An 18,507-nucleotide genomic window follows, 5' to 3' on the forward strand; every position below is an offset into this window, starting at 1 on the left:
GCAAAACAAATTTACTGCTGCTCCCAAGTGGCACAACAGAAAAGATGTATGCTTTCCTTCCCATCCAGCCAATTTTGCATTCTTGGTTCACGGCCATCTGTGGTCAGGAGCCAAGGGAGCAAAATTGGCTAGGTTCTCACAGTGGGATGGATGGCAAACACTCTCTCCCCTGTCAGTCATGGCAACATTTAGCCAGTCATAGGGATTTGTTGCTCATGTATGTAGAAATGGTAGATGGCATGTTCCTCTCAGTGTGTTTTGCTGCCCTTGCATGATGCTGTGAATGTTTAGGATGTTCACTCTCACTGTGTAGGAGCTGTCATATGATAGGGGAGAGTTGGCTGATGGGAACAAATTGGCAGGTGTCCAAATTAGGGGAGAAAATGCTGGGGGGGGAATGTTTCACTAATGAAAATGTGTTGTCATCTTTTTCTTTTTTTTTTTCATAGGTGGAAGAGGATTTTGTCCTTGAATCAGAGAAAGAAAAATTTGTAGAGGATTTGAGGGCTATAGTGAAGAAAGCCCAGGAGATCCTTAGCACTCAGTCAAAGGTCTGGCTGCTCTTTATTATGCATGGAATCCACTCGTACTAAATATATTACAGTTACATACATACACATATATATATATATATATATATATATATATATATATATATATATATATATATATATAGCACTTTTCTAGACACTCAAAGTGCTTTACATAGTTGGGGGGAAGAGAAGAATCTCCTCAACCACCACTAGTGTGTAGCATCCACCTGGATGATGCGATGGCAGCTATAGTGCGCCAGAACGCCCACCACACACCAGCTATTAGTGGAGAGGAGAGAGTGATGAGATGGGGATTATTAGGAGGTACACAATGTATTTTCCAGCCAAGCTGTTACTTTACATCAGAAGTTATGTTTTGTAGTATAGTTAGTGCTATAGCAGGAGTGTCCAAACTATTTACACAGGACCATATGTAGAAAGGCAATTACATTTAATCAGGTTTGTTTAGGATAAATTCCAGATTCACTGCAAAACTCCTCCCCGTCTCTCTCTCTCTCTCTCTCTCTCTCTCTCTCTCTCTCTCTCTCTCTCTCTCTCAGACTGGATCCATGGAGCAGCTACATGTAACCACACCATCAAGTTCAACAGGTGAGTGTATTGAGAAGCTTTCATTTATATAAGGTGAATGTTACACCTTCTAACCTACATTAATTTAATTAACAATGGAGACAATGGTGTGGTCAGACTCTCATTCCTTACCCTACATAATTTCTTGTTTTGTTAAATTTTTTTTTATAACAATATAGTAGTTACTGAATAATATGTTTTAAGGTGAAAAACTGAATAATAAGCTGGTACATAAAGTCCTCTTTGGCACTCGGTGGCAGGTTATAATTTTAAAAAATTGCTGCGTTGTTTTTGCTGCTCCTATTTGCCGTTTTGTCCATCACTAGACTCTGCGCCTCAGTCTTCTCCAGTGGGTCGCTGGCGATTTTTTATCAACCAGACCATTCGTCATCGTGACTCTCAGTCCAACCGTGAAGCCTCCACGCCTTCACCAGCAGGGGAGAGCCAGGGCCAGATTGAGCGAGGTACTCTGTACCAGCAATATTCATTCTTGTACTGGCTTTGAGTTATTTTTATAGAGCAAGAATTAGAATTACAACTGGCATGTACAATTTCAAACATTTACTTAAGCCGGTTTTACAGTGTGCGATTCCAGTGGTCTTTTACAATCATTACTTGTCACACTGTTTGAGACATGCTTTAACAGATTGTGTGATAACATTCTTTATGTCAGATCAAAAGATAAAGTTAGTTATTACATTGTGCCATGCTGGGTGCACAGTGACGAATCACAGGTTTGTAGCTGGAAAGCATAAAAATACTTTCACGTTGTCATAATAGTGAAATAAATTCTATGATCAGAGCATTTGCATACTAATTAGCTAGCTACACACCTGAAAGCTGTAATTAAACCTCTATTTCTTTCCATGTGATGTCCCTTTTTGTCCTGTCATGGTGCTTTAAAGTTTTGAGTTTTCTATATAGCTGCATAAATATGACCTAAAACATCATCAGAAGTCCTAAAAGTAGACAAAGAGAACTCAATTAAACAAATAAGACAAAAATATTACACTTGGTCATTTATTTATTGAGGAAAATGATCCGATATTACATCTCTTTGAGAGGTAAAAGTATGTGAACCTCTAGGAGTAGCAGTTAATTTAAAGGTGAAGCTAAAGTCAGGTGATTTCAATCAATGGGATGATAATCAGGTGTGAGTGAGCGCTCTGTTCTAATTAAAGAACATCTATCAAAATCTGATCTTCACAACACTTGTGGTGGAAGTGTATCATGGCATGAACAAAGGAGATTTCTGAGGACCTCAGAAAAAGAGCTGTTGATGCTCATCAGGCTGGAAAAGTTTACAAAACCATCTCTAAAGAGTTTGGACTCCACCAATCCACAGTCAGACAGATTGTGTACAAATGGAGGAAATGCAAGACCATTGTTACCTTCCTCAGGAGTGGAGACCAGCAAAGATCACTCCAAGTGCAGGACGTGTAATATTCTGTGACGGCACAAAGGAACCAGGGTAACTTCTAAGCAACCAAAGACCTCGCTCACATTGGCTAATGTTAATGTTCATGAGTCCAGCATCAGGAGAACACTGGACAACAATGGTGTGCATGGCAGGGGTGCAAGGAGAAAGCCACTGCTCTCCAAACAGAACATCGCTGCCCGTCTGCAGTTTGCTAAAGATCACGTGGACAAGGCGGAAGGCTATTGGAAAAATGTTTTGTGGAGAGATGAGACCAAAATGGAACTTTGGGTTTAAATTGGAAGTGCTATATTTTGAGAAAGAAAAACACAGCATTCCAGCATAAGAACCTTATCCCATCTGTAATCCCATGCTGGTGGTAGTATCATGGTTTGGGCCAGTTTTACAGCGTCTGGGTCAGGACGACTCGCCATCATTGATGAAGCAATGAATTCTGAAGTATTCCAGCGAATACTAACGGAAAATGTCAGGACATCAGTCCATGAACTTAATCTGAAGAGAAAGTGGGTCATGCAGCAAGACATCGACCCCAAGCACACAAGTCGTTCTACCAAAGAACGGTTAAAGTAGAATAAAGTTAATGTTTTGGAATGGTCTGGACCCGTAATCCAATAGAAATGTTGTGGAAGAACCTGAAGCAAGCAGTTCATGTGAGGAAACCCACCAACATCCCAGAGTTGAAGCTGCTCTGTACTGAGGAACGGGCTGAAACTCCTACAAGCCGATGTGCAGGACTGATCAACAGTTACCAGAAACGTTTAGTTGCAATGATTGTTGCACAAGAGGGTTACACCAGACACTGAAAGCAAAGGTTCACATACATTGCCACTCACAGATATATAATATTGGCCCATTTTCCTCGATAAATAATTGACCAAGTATAATTTTTTTGTCTCATTTGTTTAACTGGGTTCTCTTTGTCTACGTTTGGGACTGTTTTAGGTCATATTTATGCAGGAATCTAGAAACTTCTAAAGGGTTCACACACTTTCAAGAACCACTGTAAGTGTGATGAGATATTCTATCTGCTGCTGCAATTCGCCAAACCGCTCTTCTTTTAAATCCCATATGCTTTGTGTACATTTTGCCTTTGCCATTACCATGTTTGTGGTTGTCCTGTGAGTTTTGTGTAATGATATGCCGTCCTCCTATTGATGGATTTGAGTGTCATAGCAACAGTCTCACACTGAGATTTTCAGCAAAATTTTCTGATTTTGCCAGAACTCTGCACTAAATGGCCTGACAGAAAGCATGTCACATTATACTTTCTAAAACCACCAATCTGAACTCCCAACCAAAGATTATCCTTTGCAATGCACAATCGTACCTGCAACAGCAAAATTGGGCCAAATATCATACAGTGTAAATCCGGCTTTAGCTTGGTGCTTTACTTCCAAGATTTTACTTACTGTAGCCAAGATATGTTTAATATTAATTGCCTTAATACTGTTTATGACCTTTTCTCCTCATTTGCCATAGCTTCAGACCATGAGGATTCACAGCAGTCAGACTCTCTGTCCGGACTACATTTTTCTCCATGTTCCTCACTTTCAGTGTCCTCTGTTCCTCCCTCCACTGTGTCTGTCAAAGACTCAAGCCCTGCTGTCCCTATTCCTGGTACCACCGCCTTGGACTCCACGAGCTCTCTTCCACCAGTACTTCACATGTCCACAGGAGATGCAGTCATTCAAGACGAAGCAGCTATTGCGCTGCCAGGTTCGGGGAAAGGGTTTGCAACTACTATTCAAGCCACAGTCCCCAACCAAACCTCTTCTATTCATGTTACAGCCTTTCCTGTGGCTGATCATGTCCATACCTTGGCATCTAGCAAGGATATGAGCATGGGTTCCAATTTTGGCCTTGGGTCCGAAGATGCTTCTACTTCTACTATAGTGCACAGCATGCCTGAAGATCAAATGTCACACTCTGGTAGTTTGGCTCAGAGCACCCTGTCATCTTGCATGTTAAATCATGGGGAACAAGTGCAGCAACTGCAGCAGTTACCCCAAGTGCCATCAATGCAGAAACCTGAGATACTCCAGCAAGGCAATCTGCAATCTCAATCTCTCACAGAAGCCTATTCAGTACAGACTAAGCCAATGGCGACAGTGTCCCAGTACATAGCCCATGACAAACTTTCTTCAGCTGCAGAGCAAGATGCACAGCCCTGTCAAGCTGAGCATCCAGCATCCCATTTCCATCCAATGCAACAGTCGATTCTACAGCAAATCCCATACCAACAGGGACAGTCGGAAATTCCACTGGAATCACTAGGCCAGCAGAGTGTCCATTTACAGTCACATGCCAGTCTGGATCAGATGCAGCTGCATGGTGTAGTGCAGAAGCAGGCAGTTCCGCCGCCGCAGTATGAACAACAAGACACCGTGCTGAACCCTAAAGCGCTGGCCATACAATCTCAGCAAAAATTAGAAACACACGAACCCTTACTGGCTCAGTCTTCAATCTCAAATCAGGTTCCTCCTGAGGAAACGCAACCCAAGCTAGAGCAGGTGCTTCAGCCTACATCCCTGCTTGTGCAGAAGCAGCTCTCTATCCAGCAGTTGGAATCAGAGTTCTCTACAGGACAGGTCACTGCCACAGATGACACTTTCAGCCAGTCTGCTCCTTTGCACGCATTGTCTGATGCCTCTCTCCCTCCTCTCTCACTCTCAGAGACAGCTCTGCCAGCTCTGGCTCACGTGCTCTCCCCTTCTCCCGCCCAGCCTTCTTCAGTAGCTGAGTCAGACAGTGAGGGCCCCCCAAAAATTGAGTTTGTTGACAACCGTATAAAAACACTCGATGAAAAGCTAAGGAATCTGCTTTATCAGGAGCACAGTGGCAGCGGGGCAGCCATCTCCACCCACACTCCTGACCTGACCTCCTCCTCCGCTACAGCTGCCACATCAGCCAGGGGAGAGGAGTCATCCGAGTCTCACACATTGCCACTCTCCACCTTCCCACTTCCTCCGGCCTGCTCTTCAGACACTTCTCCACATTCCTCCTCCTGCACCACTTCCTCCACCACCTCTCGTTCTTCCTCCACCTCATCAGACAGAGAAAGGGAGAGAACAGGAGAAGATTGCGTCACCCAGAGAGCTCCAACCCCCTCCACTGCTGTAGAGCACCAACCTGCCTCATCCTTCTCCTCCACTTCCCTACCCTGCTCCCTCCTTTCCCCTCCACAGGAGACTGTGCCTGGGCCTATATCTCCACCCAGTGAATCTACAGTCCTTGTAAGTCCGGTCTGGATTATAAAATAAATAAATAAACAGCCTGGCCTGGTTTTGGCTGCCAACTGATGTTAAACTAAATATAAACAACAAATGCCGTAATTGTTTTGTTGATTCATACCAGTGACTATATTATGGGTGGATGTCATAACAGGGGTGAAAAAGTGAAGCATACATGTGGTTGTAGTGCAGTTTTTAGTCCCACTCATTCACATGTAAGTGAATGGAGAAGGAGCCAAACTATGCACAAATTATTTTAGGAATAGTGTTCTACCATTTTAACAGTGTCAGTTGACTTTTCTTTTGGTCAGTTGATATTTCCCCTAATATTTTTACATGCAATAAGTGAGTTTTGTTTGATGACATGATTGACAGTTTTGGACATGACAGTTAAGCCTCAAACCTGAAGCTCTGGACAGTTTTGTAGCAAAACCATGCCTTTTTCTGTGCATGTGTATGATACTGAAGGAAATCGCAGATCCCTTTTGCTTTGATGCGCATTTTTATTGGCCACATCTGTAATTTGGGTTTCAAAACCACATAATGGTAGACGATAGAGCCACGTTGTCCACCCATATATATCATAGTCTGTATTATATGCATGTATACGTTCCAACATTGTATTTCTGACATCACCATGTCTCCCTCTTCTACGCCCATCCTGTATACCCAGGCTGTCCCCTCCCCCTCTGACAGTGCCGCCGTAGATGTCCTCCAGCCTTCCTTGTCCCAGCAGTCCCTTTCACCAGCAGCCGGACAGCAGCAGCAGCAGCAAAATGCAGGAGGTGGATATTTTGGCCTAAACCTGACTTGTCCTAGTATCAGAAATCCTGTTAGCAAGAAATCCTGGACTCGCAAATTCAAAAGCTGGGCGTGCAAACTGCGCCACTCCACCAGCTTGTTCAAGAAGCCCAGAGTCCAGAAAGGTAGCGTCTGTACAGAGTGCAAGTGAGAGCGAGTGAGGGGTGTGGGCGGGCTCCGACGTTAAATGAATGTGTAGATAACATAGCATATGATTCTTGACCCCTTACCTTGCTAGATAGGTATTGTCTTATAAAATAATTAATAATTATCCTAATAATCCTAATGACTGTCTAGGATGTGATGTGATTGTTGCTGTTCCTGGTCGCACTGATACCACTAAATTATTTTAATATCCACGACATGGTAAAGATGATGTGAAAGATTTTCAGCCTGTGGAGATACTGCCTTGTACCTTTTCAAATTTACCCTGCTACCAACACACCTAATCTGGCTTCTCAGCTAAATGTCAAGTTCTTCATGAGCTGGATCATGTCTTTGAATATGTACAGGGCAGTGGTTCCCCAGCCTATAGGTCCTAACTCCTCTTTTATAGAAGTAAGTTTTAGTTTTTTTTTGTTTTTTAATAGCTAGTTTTTAAGTTTGTGTATATTGAATTTATGTTGTAGCTTCTTTTAATTTGTTTGCATGGGTTACCCAGGGGTAAGAACAGTGGAGTTAAGGAAAGAAGGGAATGTAGGAGGTGGGAGAAGATCCAGATGGAGCCAGCCCTAAATGTGAGCATCTGGCCTAGTTTTTCTATTGCAGTAAAGCCAAGTTCAGCCCACCTGATCCTGCCCCTCACTTGCCTGCACAGTAAGGCTACCCATCTCACAGGTTCCACTATTGCCCTACATCTAAGCACACTTGCTGATCAGAACTGGGTGGGCCAGACATTTTAAAGTTTACATCTGCATATAAGTTTTGCTTTGCACTGTCCTTAACCAGTACCTAAGCAAAACCTTAACGCAACTGCAGCAGGTGCAAACTTTAGAAGTATAAGTATCATTGGCCCAGTAAGTGAAATCATTGTGGTACAAGTTGCATTTCATTCAAGTCCATTATGTAGCCAAGCATTGTTTAATCTATTCTGTGGTGTAAAGAAGAATTATATTAATAATTACATTGAAATTTTTATATTTGCTGTGGTTCACTTTCAGTAATTCAGTTTCCTTTAACACGGTTCTTTTGGGATACTTTGCCTTTGTGTGCCTGGTTTAAGACATGCCTGTAAGGTCAATAACACGTGGTGACATAGGGGATCACATCAGCTATATGCCCCTCTTACAGCTTGCCAGCTAGTCACTTTAATGCATTGTGTTTGTTTTTGTTTCGATAAGGCGGCTAGCTAATTACCCCACTTTTTGTGCCAAGTTTTTGCAAATCTTTCATGACTGTGGTATTGAGTCTCCTAGCTGCATTTAAAACTTTCTAATGGTAAATCTTGTATGAGCTTGTGGTTTAGTCTTCCAGTCCATTGGCAACAGGGCCCTGTTTTTTCTCTGCCTGAGACGGATCACAACGCCTGTCCATTTGTCTGAAGATGCTAGGAATGCAGCTTGATGAGGTTTTTTTTTTCCTCCTCAATTTGGTCACCTGCCATTTCCCACCTACGAGCCAGCTTTCCTGTATCATACACCAGCAACTGTCATGGAGAGCGAAGGCTAACACGTGTTTCTTTTTCAATGCCAACCATTAAAAAAAATTGCTGCCCATGCTGCATCACAGAGCACACACTCGGAGGAAAGCACTATCTGCCCTCTTCTGCCCATACATTAACTCACAAACACCTGGGTGTCTGTGAGTTAATTGGGTAGTGTCGCTGAGATTGACAGGGGAGAGAGAGCGTATACCATCCCTCCCACCCAGATAAAATAGCCGATTTTGCTTTCTTGGACTCCCAGCCACGCATGGCTGTGGCATCCTGCGGATTTGAACTCCAGACCTCCTGACGATAGAGTGAAAGTTTTTCTTTTGCGCCACTCAGGAACTGATACGTGCATTTTGCCAGTTCAGGTGGTCCACTCTCTAAAGTCATGTGGCATTTGTCAGAAAACTCATTAGATATGGAATAAGGTGTCATGGCAGAGGTTACGAAGCCAGCAGATGGATTAATCCTTTTCCCTCTAGGAGAGGAGCAAGCCAGCCAAGGTCCCACCTCTTCCTCCTCCTTTCTAAGAGGTTTGGCAAGGGGAACCACCCATTAAGGGCATTTGATGCTTACTGCATTATGTGAGCTCCACCTTAGGAGACAAAGTCCAGTATCTCCAAGTTCATCTCTCAGTGGCCACTCCAGAGTACCCTCCCCACAACTTTAACACACTGCTAGGACTGTACAGTACAAGACTGATGATTCCTTTTTCCATGCCATTTCATCCTGCAGCTAAATGGGCTGAATGTAATCTCCCATTTATTTGTTGTTGTGTTTTTTTTGTTTGTTTGTTTTTTTTTAAAAAGACCCCATCTGAGGCTTACTCTTTCCTCTTTACAGGGGCATTATTCTACCCCCTTAGCTATAGCTGTGGAAGACATGAATATATACGGTATGTCCCATATTACCTGTGTTAAAAGTAACCGCTTAAGGGGAGATGGTGTTTATGGAGGGTATATAGCTGAAAATGACCCCCTGCATCACTATGTGTGATGAGCCTTTACAGGTAGAAATAGGTGTCTTCAGCCAGATATGTGCAGATTTAATATCCCACACTTTGTGTTGTACCTTGTACCTCTCTTTCAAGCTACGGCGTTTATTTGCATACCCTGATGTTTCTTAGTTGCTGGTGCCTTAAATTCTATAATAAACCGATTCCCCAATTAAAGCAAAAGAGCATGTACACATTATACACTCAGTGGCCAGTTATTGGGTATACTTTAGATACAGCCATTGGCAATTTGAGCAAGTGCACCAACTATTAGTGGCAGTAGACCCTTTACTGATCTGCACAATGTGTCAGTCCCTGTCTCCTTGTCCATCAGAAGACCACTGCTGACCAGATATTATTTGTGTGGTTGGCCATTCTCAGCACAGCAGTGATACTGACACTGTGTGGTACTGGTATGAAACACTGTATACACTTACAGGCCACTCAATTAAACTTATCTACCTACCTATGCCTGACTTGATTATCCATCATATTGGTAGCGCTAGAGACTGCAGCTTTGTCTCCAAAGGATCCTTGTCCCCACAGATCCTCCTGTAGCTTATATTTATTTTGGTGGACTGTTCTCTAACCAGCAGTGTTTAAAAATCCCATCAACACCGCTGTACCTGACCATGCACGTACCACATACCAGCACCATACGCAATACCAGGTCTTTTTTTTTTTTTTTTTTAATTACTTAACTTGTTTTTATCCAGTCAGAGATTTTTTTTTTTTCCAAAAGTAGTCCCAAATAAACTGCTACAATTGTTATACCTAACAAAATGGCAACTGAGCCATAGTCTGTAGTTTGCTAAAAATGATTTAAGGCCTGTATTTTATTACTGATATTTTTGAATCATTATCAGAGCATCCTGTTCTTTGCTGCCTGGGTAGGCTTTTTTTTTTGTTTGGTTTTTTTTTTTTTTTTGTATACAGGTCCCTTACATACATATGAATATAATATAGGATAAACATTATTAGAGCTTTTTCTGTTGTGAATACTCCGTGTATTAATATGTCATATACGATGTGTTCAGAATATGTATGTGTGTATATGTGATACTGTGTCAAGTAAATAATTAAGGGGCAGTTCATGGACATAAATCAGTATGATGCGGAATATACACACAGCCAACATGCTATGGATCTGTACAGTTTATAGACATCACACAATACATCCAGTGCTATTTACAGCTGCTATATGTGTGTGTGTGTGTGTGTGTGTGTGTGTGTGTGGCTGGGATGGGAGGAGAACGGATGCATAGTTCTCTTGATGTTCATAACATACTGCTTAACAGGAATCTCATACACTGATTTCTATTTGAGCATTTTATCCTTCACAACGCACCCTCTCAGCATGACATACTGTATAAGGTCAATATTCATGTAGCAATGTACCGTATGTAAAGTACGATATAGTACAACCCCAATTCTGAAAAAGGTGGGACAGTATGGAAAATGCTGATGCTAAGCTCCGCCGACTTCTCTGGGCTCGGTCTCATCTGAGATGGACAGTAGCACAGTGGAATCGTGTTTTGTGGTCCGACGAGTCGACATTTAAAATAGTTTTTGGACAAAACAGCCGTCGTGTTCTCCGGGCCAAAGCAGAAAAGCTGTTCTCAGCATCAGGTCCAAAAGCCACTGTCTGTCATGGTATGTGGGTGTGTCGGTGACAATGGCATGGGTACGTTGCACACCTGTGAGGGCATCATTAATGCTACACACACATTTTGTAGCAACATATGCTGCCATCCAGAGCAGGACAACGCTAAACCACATTACAAGCGCATGGTCGTGTAAGCAGAGAGTGCAGGTGCGAGCATGGCCTGCTGCAGTCCTGACCTTTCTCCGATTGAGAATGTGTGGTTCATTTATGAAGCGTAAAATAAGGCAACGAAGACCCTGTACAGTTGCGCAGCTGAAGGAATGCATAATGGATGAATGGGGGAAAACTCCATTTGCTCCACTAAACTAAACCAATGGTGTCTTCACTCAAAGGTGATGTTACACAGTGGTAAATTAAACAAATAATGTGTTAATAATGTATTTTCAATATAGTACTGGGTGAACTGAATTTTCAAATGACTCTTTTTGGGGTTTTTTTTTTTGTTTGTTTGGTTGGTTGGTTGTTTGTGTTTTTGCATTTTCCATACTGTCCCAACTGTTTTGGAATTGGGGTTGTAATTTTCACTGAAAAAGATATGCAATGATGTAATGTAGGTTGCAATATTGTTGGCCATGCCTGAGCAATGCGTTTTATAGCTCAGACAAGCATGGTAGTGTGTTTTTTCCCAGGTCTCATGCTGAAAGTTTGTGTTAAAATTCCCTAATTATTTACATACATGTATATGTGTGTTGTGTTGTTTATGGGATTTTATGTATTTGTCCTGGTCAGTTGTTTTGTATGTGGCTTTTGTTTGTTTGTTTGTGTGTGAGAGAGAGAGATCTGTGGTTTTCCTGATTTTCTGTCATCTGTGAGAGTTTGTCTTATTCTTATCTTTTCATATTCTCTGTTTCTGTTCTGGGCAGATGAGAATTCTAGCAGTCAGGGAGTGAATGAAGACGGAGAGACTCCCACAAATTCCCAGCCATGTTTGCACAGAGGACGTTTCCAGGTGCAAACTCTCTGCTCGTTAATTTACACACAACTGAGAGCCACAATAGTCACATTAAGCCAACTCCTTTCCATTTTTATTGGTTTGCCAGAGAGAAATAACAAGTTGTCTTTTAAGCCTTTGTTTTGGTATCTCACTGCAGGATACACTTGGTACTGATAAGCTCTTATTTCAGTACGCCAAATCTCGTTGGCTGACATTCATGATGTATGCATATGCTCCTCAGCTTTACTAAAGGGCCAGTTCACCATCTCCATGTCATTCAAATACCTCATCTCATCTCAGAATGATCTAGCTTGACATATCCACTTTGGGGGCTTAGCTAAACAGTCCACAGTTTGACCCAACAACTTGACCACAAGTCACTAACCTACCTGGGTAATGCCAAGCCTCTTTCCACAGAAGCTGCTTCAACCTAGCCAGTTTTCAACAAGCTCTTAACCTCAGTTGCTAGTCCCCAAACTACCTAATAGAGAAGCCTTTCTTTCGAGTGTGCCCATATGACAGCAAGATTTCAGGCATGGACACTCACTGCAGATCACTGCTTTGGGCTGCAACATGTCCAGACTGCACTGGCCTTGCCAGAGTTGGGAAGTATCTATCCCTGATTAGCCTCATACAAGGATAAATTAATTTGTCCGACTAAGGTTTATCGTTGGGGATGCCAGGTTGTTTGGAAATGGGTGCGGAGGTTTAGAGACTACAGCCAGCACACCCTGGGGAGATCAGCACAAGGACGTGTTCAGCGAGGGCCTCGTAGTTATGGCGTGAATTTCCATGGAAGCAGAGGATGAGTCTGAATCTCTGTGAATCAAACACTCAGCATGGATCTGCAGAATGTGTGCTGCTAGACAGCTTTTGCCTAGCTTCCCAGAGAGCAAAGAGGAAATCATCCGGTTGTGGGTCTGGCCTTCCCCACAACACTCTCCGTTCCTGAGTCTGGAATGGTGTGTGGAACACCACACTGGAACACAACCCTGCAAAGAGAAAGGGAGTCTGTTCTGAGATCGATGATCTCTTCGAGCCACCTTTAAGTCTCAGCACAAGCGCACACCAGTGTTTTGTAAGAAATGTGTTCCCCCTAACGCGTCTTGATGAAGCGCTGAAGGCGCTGTTACTCAGTTTACACAGTGTTTACAACATTTGGAAAACATTACAAATACGATAAATTATGCTATTGGCCAGATAACAGGTTTGCACTGAGACCTTTTTTGTCAGGCATGTAAAGGTGCTGTTCACACATGAGCCAACAGATGGTGCTCACCTCTGACCACTGTCGTCTGTGTAGTGCCTCACAAAAGGAGAGAGGTATGGGGCATTGGCATGGCATCACAGTGGGTTTTGCAAACAATGGACAGGGGACTATCAAAGCCCCAATTCGGGGGAACATAGTTTTTTTTTTTTTTTTTTTTTTTTTAAACGTTAAGGGCAGGTCCTTCAGACTTCAAGTTTAGTTGCTTGTACATGAAGTTTCATGATTGTGGCCTCCCTCCGATTAGACCAGTTTTCTATCAATTGTATGTTGGCACAGCATCCTTGGAGACTGGCAGGCTTTTTTGATGGACACCATACTATGCAGGAAGGTTGTCAAATCAGATGTGTCTCTTGGGGTTGTGGAGACACTCATGAGGGCATGAAAGTAAATGGAGTATGGGACTCACACCTGTGGTCCAACTATATAAATTATTTAAAACGTCCGGTGGTTTTACTGGCCCTAAAATAGCTTCCCCTTCTTGTGGCTGCATTATGTTCTTATTCAGATGAAGAATACTAAAAGTGGTGGCCTATTTTAACCACTAAGGGGGAAATCGGTCCCATCGTTTGTACATTCTGGCACACAGTCCGACAGTGTGGGGCAGAGTGAACTTCCTGTCATTGAAAGTGACTTACATGCCTGGGATTCTAAGTCAGGCCTGTCATCATGGAGCGGTACCTATTACATGACATGAAAACAGCACAGAAAGGTGGTATATCCGATATGGGTTCACTTTGGGAAGGCCACCAAAGGATTTCCCTTAAAAAAGAATCAGGATGGACCAATGAGGGTGGATGCACTAGCTCCCCCCATGAGCAGGAGTTCTTCTGTACGTATTCCCACCACTTGATGTCATCTCTCAGACTTTGACCAGGGAGAGGAACGGATGTCTATCACTCATGCTAATTTTCCACAGAAGCTGTGCAGGTAGTTTTGGCCCCTCTGCCTGTTGAGAGATCTGTTGTCTCAGTGGAGACATTATACTGAGATTCAGAATGCCATGGCCTCATCAAGTCTCCACAATGAAGGTGTATTTGGCCACAGTCTCTGTTTGCCATGTGGGTTTCAGTGATTGGACAGTGGGTCCACCCCCTAGTATGCCACTTTATGAATAGAGTCTTCTTGTCCCCATCCTGTGTCCAAAATATGCCCACCTTTTGAACCCCTCTGGGAAGGAGATTTCAGAATACTGCCGCTAAAATCATTGCTGTTACTGACAGTGGCCTCAGCAAAAGTGACATTCACATGCTTTTGGTTCACCCAGCATGCACTCGGTTTCTACCAGGGTTACTGCTAAAACTTAGCCCAGTTTTTATTCCCAGGGTTTTTGAATAGCCTGTGCTGTGCTAGCATGCATCCTCTACCATTTGCTTCAGAGGAGCAGCAGTGTCTGCATATGCTATAGCCAGTATACATATTGTGCATCTACGGAGACAGGACGATTGGGTTTATGAAGGCTGATCAGCTGTTTGTATCTTGGGCAAAATCTTTCTTGGGTAAGCCTGTCTTAAAAATGTATGAGACAAGGCCCAACTCGAGTGCATCTACATGGACAGGACTGAGGGATTTAGGAAATCCAAACACCTGTTCATGTCATGGGCAAAACTTTTCTTGGGCAACTCTATAATAACTCAACATCTGTCCCAGTGATTCTTGGAGGCTCTTGTGTTGGATCATGCCTTGTATTTTGTAAGATTTTACTGACCGGATCCCACTTTGCGCTCACCTTGTGTTGATTGTAAGTGTGCCCAAATTATGCAGCCAGGTCAGGCCCTGAATTATGGATGTCCAGGAGTTTGGAAGGTTTGAATTGTAATTTAAATAAGAGCTTCTGAAGACTGCATAGGAAAGTGGATCCCATACTAAGATCCCTCAGTCATGCTATCAGAAAATTGGAGTTTTATCATTACTGCAGACACTGACTCCATCTTGGAGCTCACCTAAAGAAACATCAGAAAGTGCATGTTCTATTATCGGTATTCATGAGCAGTGTTATTGGATTTTCAAAGCTTTTAGACCTCCAATTTAGACCTTTTAGACCTCCCAAGTAAATTGCACAAAGGCAGCCCAAATGTAGACTTATACAGGATTAAAATACTGTGAACTGTAAAAATGACATGTTTAACCTTTCAGTTGGCAGAAAAAGTGCAGGATGTTTGTTCTTTTTCATCCAGGTGACCCCAGTCACCCAGCCCGAGGACCCAACGCCCACAGCAGAGGTAGCGCCGAACCATAGAAATGTTCCCAAGACTGTGGGCCGCTTTTCCATCATGAAGGCAGAGGAGAAAGAGGAGCAGCTCACCGACAGCTCGCCTGTCTCTCCAGACCTGGAGAAAGATCGGAGGAAGGCGAAAGCGAAGGAGGGAGAAAAGGAAGAAAGAGCAATCCCAGTGGGCTACCACCATCCACCACGTAGCCACACACACTCTCCAACAGGAAGCAGTGATGATGAGAGTGAGGTGGAGGACGAGGACCTGAGGAGGGAACTGCAGAAACTAAGAGAAAAGTAAAGCAGGAATTAAAACATATCCATATACAGACGTCACATTTCCAGATTAAACTAGAACTCAAGTCGATTATGCACAACAATTACAGACATAGAAATGAATATATATATATATATATATATATATATATATATATATATATATATATATATATATATATATATATATATATATATATATATATATATATATAATATAAAATTATTCATGTACATGAATCCATAGATCTTAATACTTAATATATTCATAACAATATTATATATTGCTTTCTTTTTTTCACCTCTGCCCTTTCTCTTTTCTTGATTCTCTCACCCTTCCACAGACATATCAAGGAGGTGGTGTCACTACAGGCACAGCAGAAGCAAGAACTACAGGAGCTCTACAGGCAACTGCGCAGTCTGAAAGATTGCTTTCAGCCCCCTTCGACCCCTGCAACATCACTGGCCATTTCTCCCCGCAGACCCCGTCCCTCCAAACCCAAACCCCGGCCTCGTCCTCATTCCCACACTGACAACAACGGAGTGACACACCAAGGTGCTGACCCTCTCTTTTTGAAAGGAAATGGTTCATGAGCAGCACACAGGCTTAAAATAATCCCACTTAGGTGGAGAAAATTCATAAGCAGTTTGTTGGATAAAGGAATTCTTTTGAGAAGTATATCGACTACTTGAGTTTTTTTTAGAACGTTTAAGTGAGGTATATGCCCCGATTAACCTAAAATGTGTATAAACTCTCAGGTTCTCTCCAGCAATCCAGCAGTTACTCCAGTGAAGAGCCAAACAGACTACAGTCTTACTGCAAACCTGAAAAAACAGCTTCACTGACTTCTAAGACAGGTATGAAACAAACAGAAATCAGTGTAACCCTAAAAGGATTCTTAGCTCAGTGCTTAGTAGAGGTAGCACGACTGCTATTTTTTACTAGTTGATCAATCATTTACAAAAATAGCCAACTAGAGTTCATTGTCACAGAGCATGGATTTTATTTCAATTTGATTCAGCATTACAAGACAACAAAATAACCACTGAAGGAACTCCTCCATGAGCGATTCTGTGTATGCCTCTCCACATGTTGTGGTTAATGGTTCGTTAAAGTAAAGAAAACAATTTAAAAAACATCAATAATATAACCCCAAAAAAGTTGGGACGCTGGGTAAACTGTAAACAAAAACAGAATGCAATGATTTGCAAATCTCAAACCCATATGATATTCACAATAGAACATAGAAAACTTATCAAATGTTTAAACTGAGGAAATGAACCATTTTAAGGGAAAAATAAGGTGAATTTGATGGCCGCAACACATCTCAAAAAAGTTGGGACGGGGCAACTAAAGGCCGGAAAGGTAAGTGTTACTAAAAATAAACAGCTGGAGGAACATTTAGTAATGAGGTTAATTGGCAGCAGGTCAGTAACATGATTGGGTATTAAAAGAGTATTTTAGGTAGGCAGAGTCTCTCAGAAGTGAAGATGGGATGGAATCTGGATGGAAGCAGATGTTACTCTAAAATCTGTGTATACTTTTCAGCATTGATGGTGTATTTCCAGATATGCAAGCTGCCCATTCCATAGGCACTAATGCACCTCCATACCATTAGACATGCAGGCTTTTGAACTGAGCGCTGATAAAAAGCCGACTGGTCCCTCTCCTCTTTAGTCCTCTTCAGTTTAGAGGATGCGGTGTCCATGGTTTCCAAAAAGAATTTCAAATTCCAATTCATCTGACCACAGAACAGTTTTCCACTTTGCCTCGGTCCATTTTAAATGAGCTTTGGCCCAGAGAAGACGGTGGCGTTTCTGGATCATGTTCACATATGGCTTCTTCTTTGCATGATAAAGCCTTATCCAGTATTTGTGGATGGCACGTTCTGAGTTCTGGAGGAGTTTCTGAGCCCATGCAGTGATTTCCATTACAGAATCAGGCCTGTCTTTAATGCAGTGCCGCCTGAGGATCCGAAGATCACGCTCATGCAATATTGATTTTCACCCTTGTCTCTTGTGCACAGAGGTTTCTCCCGATTCTCAGAATCTTTTGATGATATTATGTCCTGTAGATGATGAGATATTCATCGTCATCGCAATTTTACGTTGAGGAACATTATTCTGAAATTGTTCCACAAATTGTAGACGCAGTTTTGTGCAAATTTGCGAACCTCTGCCCATCTTTACTTCTGAAAGACTCTGCCTCTCTAAGATACTCCTTTTATACCCAGTCATGTTACTGACCTGTTCCCAATTAACCTCCAGCATTTTACACAACGTCCCAACTTTTTTGGAATTGGTGTTGTAATCATTTTTTTTTTTAAACACTTTTCCCAGTGTAGTCTTGTGCAGTTGACTCTAGAATTGGCTTCATCTAGTTTGAATTTAGTTTAGACTAACATAACATTACTTAAGTACATTTAGCTGTTTTTTTTCACCATACTGTCATGTGAAAAAATAAGTACACCCCATGGAAATTGTTGGCTTTTCTGTTGGCATTATCCTGTTAAATGATCCACTTTTGGTTCAACTTCAACTTTCAGACAGACGTCCTCACATTATCTTCAAGCAGTCTTTGATATGATGCAAAATTCAGAGTTGAATCAACGAATGCAAGCTCTCCAGTCCCTGAGGCAGCGAAGCAACCCCAAACCATAACACTTCCACCACTGTGCTTCACAGCTGGTTTGAGGTGTTTCTCCTAAAAATCTGTCTTTGGTCTGTGCCAAACATGTCTGCTGTTACTGTGGACAAACAACTCTATCTTTGACTTGTCAGTCCAGAGCACATTATTCCAAAAAGGCCTGGTCTTTGCCCATATGCTGATTGGTAAACTGTAGTCTTGCAGTGGCTTTTTCTTGTCGCACCTCCCATGCAGGTCAAATTTGTGCTGTAGAAGCATGCAAAAAAGTTGCGA

The 18,507-nt window shown here is 42.4% G+C and overlaps 1 protein-coding gene across 3 annotated transcripts in view; it reads left to right on the top strand.

The window, feature by feature from the left end:
- The window catches only part of si:dkey-151g10.3 (serine/threonine-protein kinase WNK3), a 63,299-nt gene that overhangs the window by 38,026 nt on the left and 6,766 nt on the right, over positions 1–18,507 (top strand). For 2 of the 3 annotated variants that reach the window (XM_017488041.3, XM_017488043.3), the window contains 9 exons: positions 450–551; positions 1,094–1,142; positions 1,448–1,585; positions 4,039–5,792; positions 6,463–6,715; positions 11,762–11,847; positions 15,277–15,608; positions 15,932–16,143; positions 16,347–16,445. In XM_017488041.3, coding sequence (XP_017343530.2) covers positions 450–551; positions 1,094–1,142; positions 1,448–1,585; positions 4,039–5,792; positions 6,463–6,715; positions 11,762–11,847; positions 15,277–15,608; positions 15,932–16,143; positions 16,347–16,445 — 3,025 coding nt within the window. The remainder of the gene's footprint in view (positions 1–449; positions 552–1,093; positions 1,143–1,447; positions 1,586–4,038; positions 5,793–6,462; positions 6,716–11,761; positions 11,848–15,276; positions 15,609–15,931; positions 16,144–16,346; positions 16,446–18,507) is intronic. The other variant, XM_017488042.3, reaches the window with a different exon arrangement.

This window comes from Ictalurus punctatus, chromosome 15 (genome assembly GCF_001660625.3).
Source record: "Ictalurus punctatus breed USDA103 chromosome 15, Coco_2.0, whole genome shotgun sequence".
Lineage (NCBI taxonomy): Eukaryota > Metazoa > Chordata > Actinopteri > Siluriformes > Ictaluridae > Ictalurus > Ictalurus punctatus.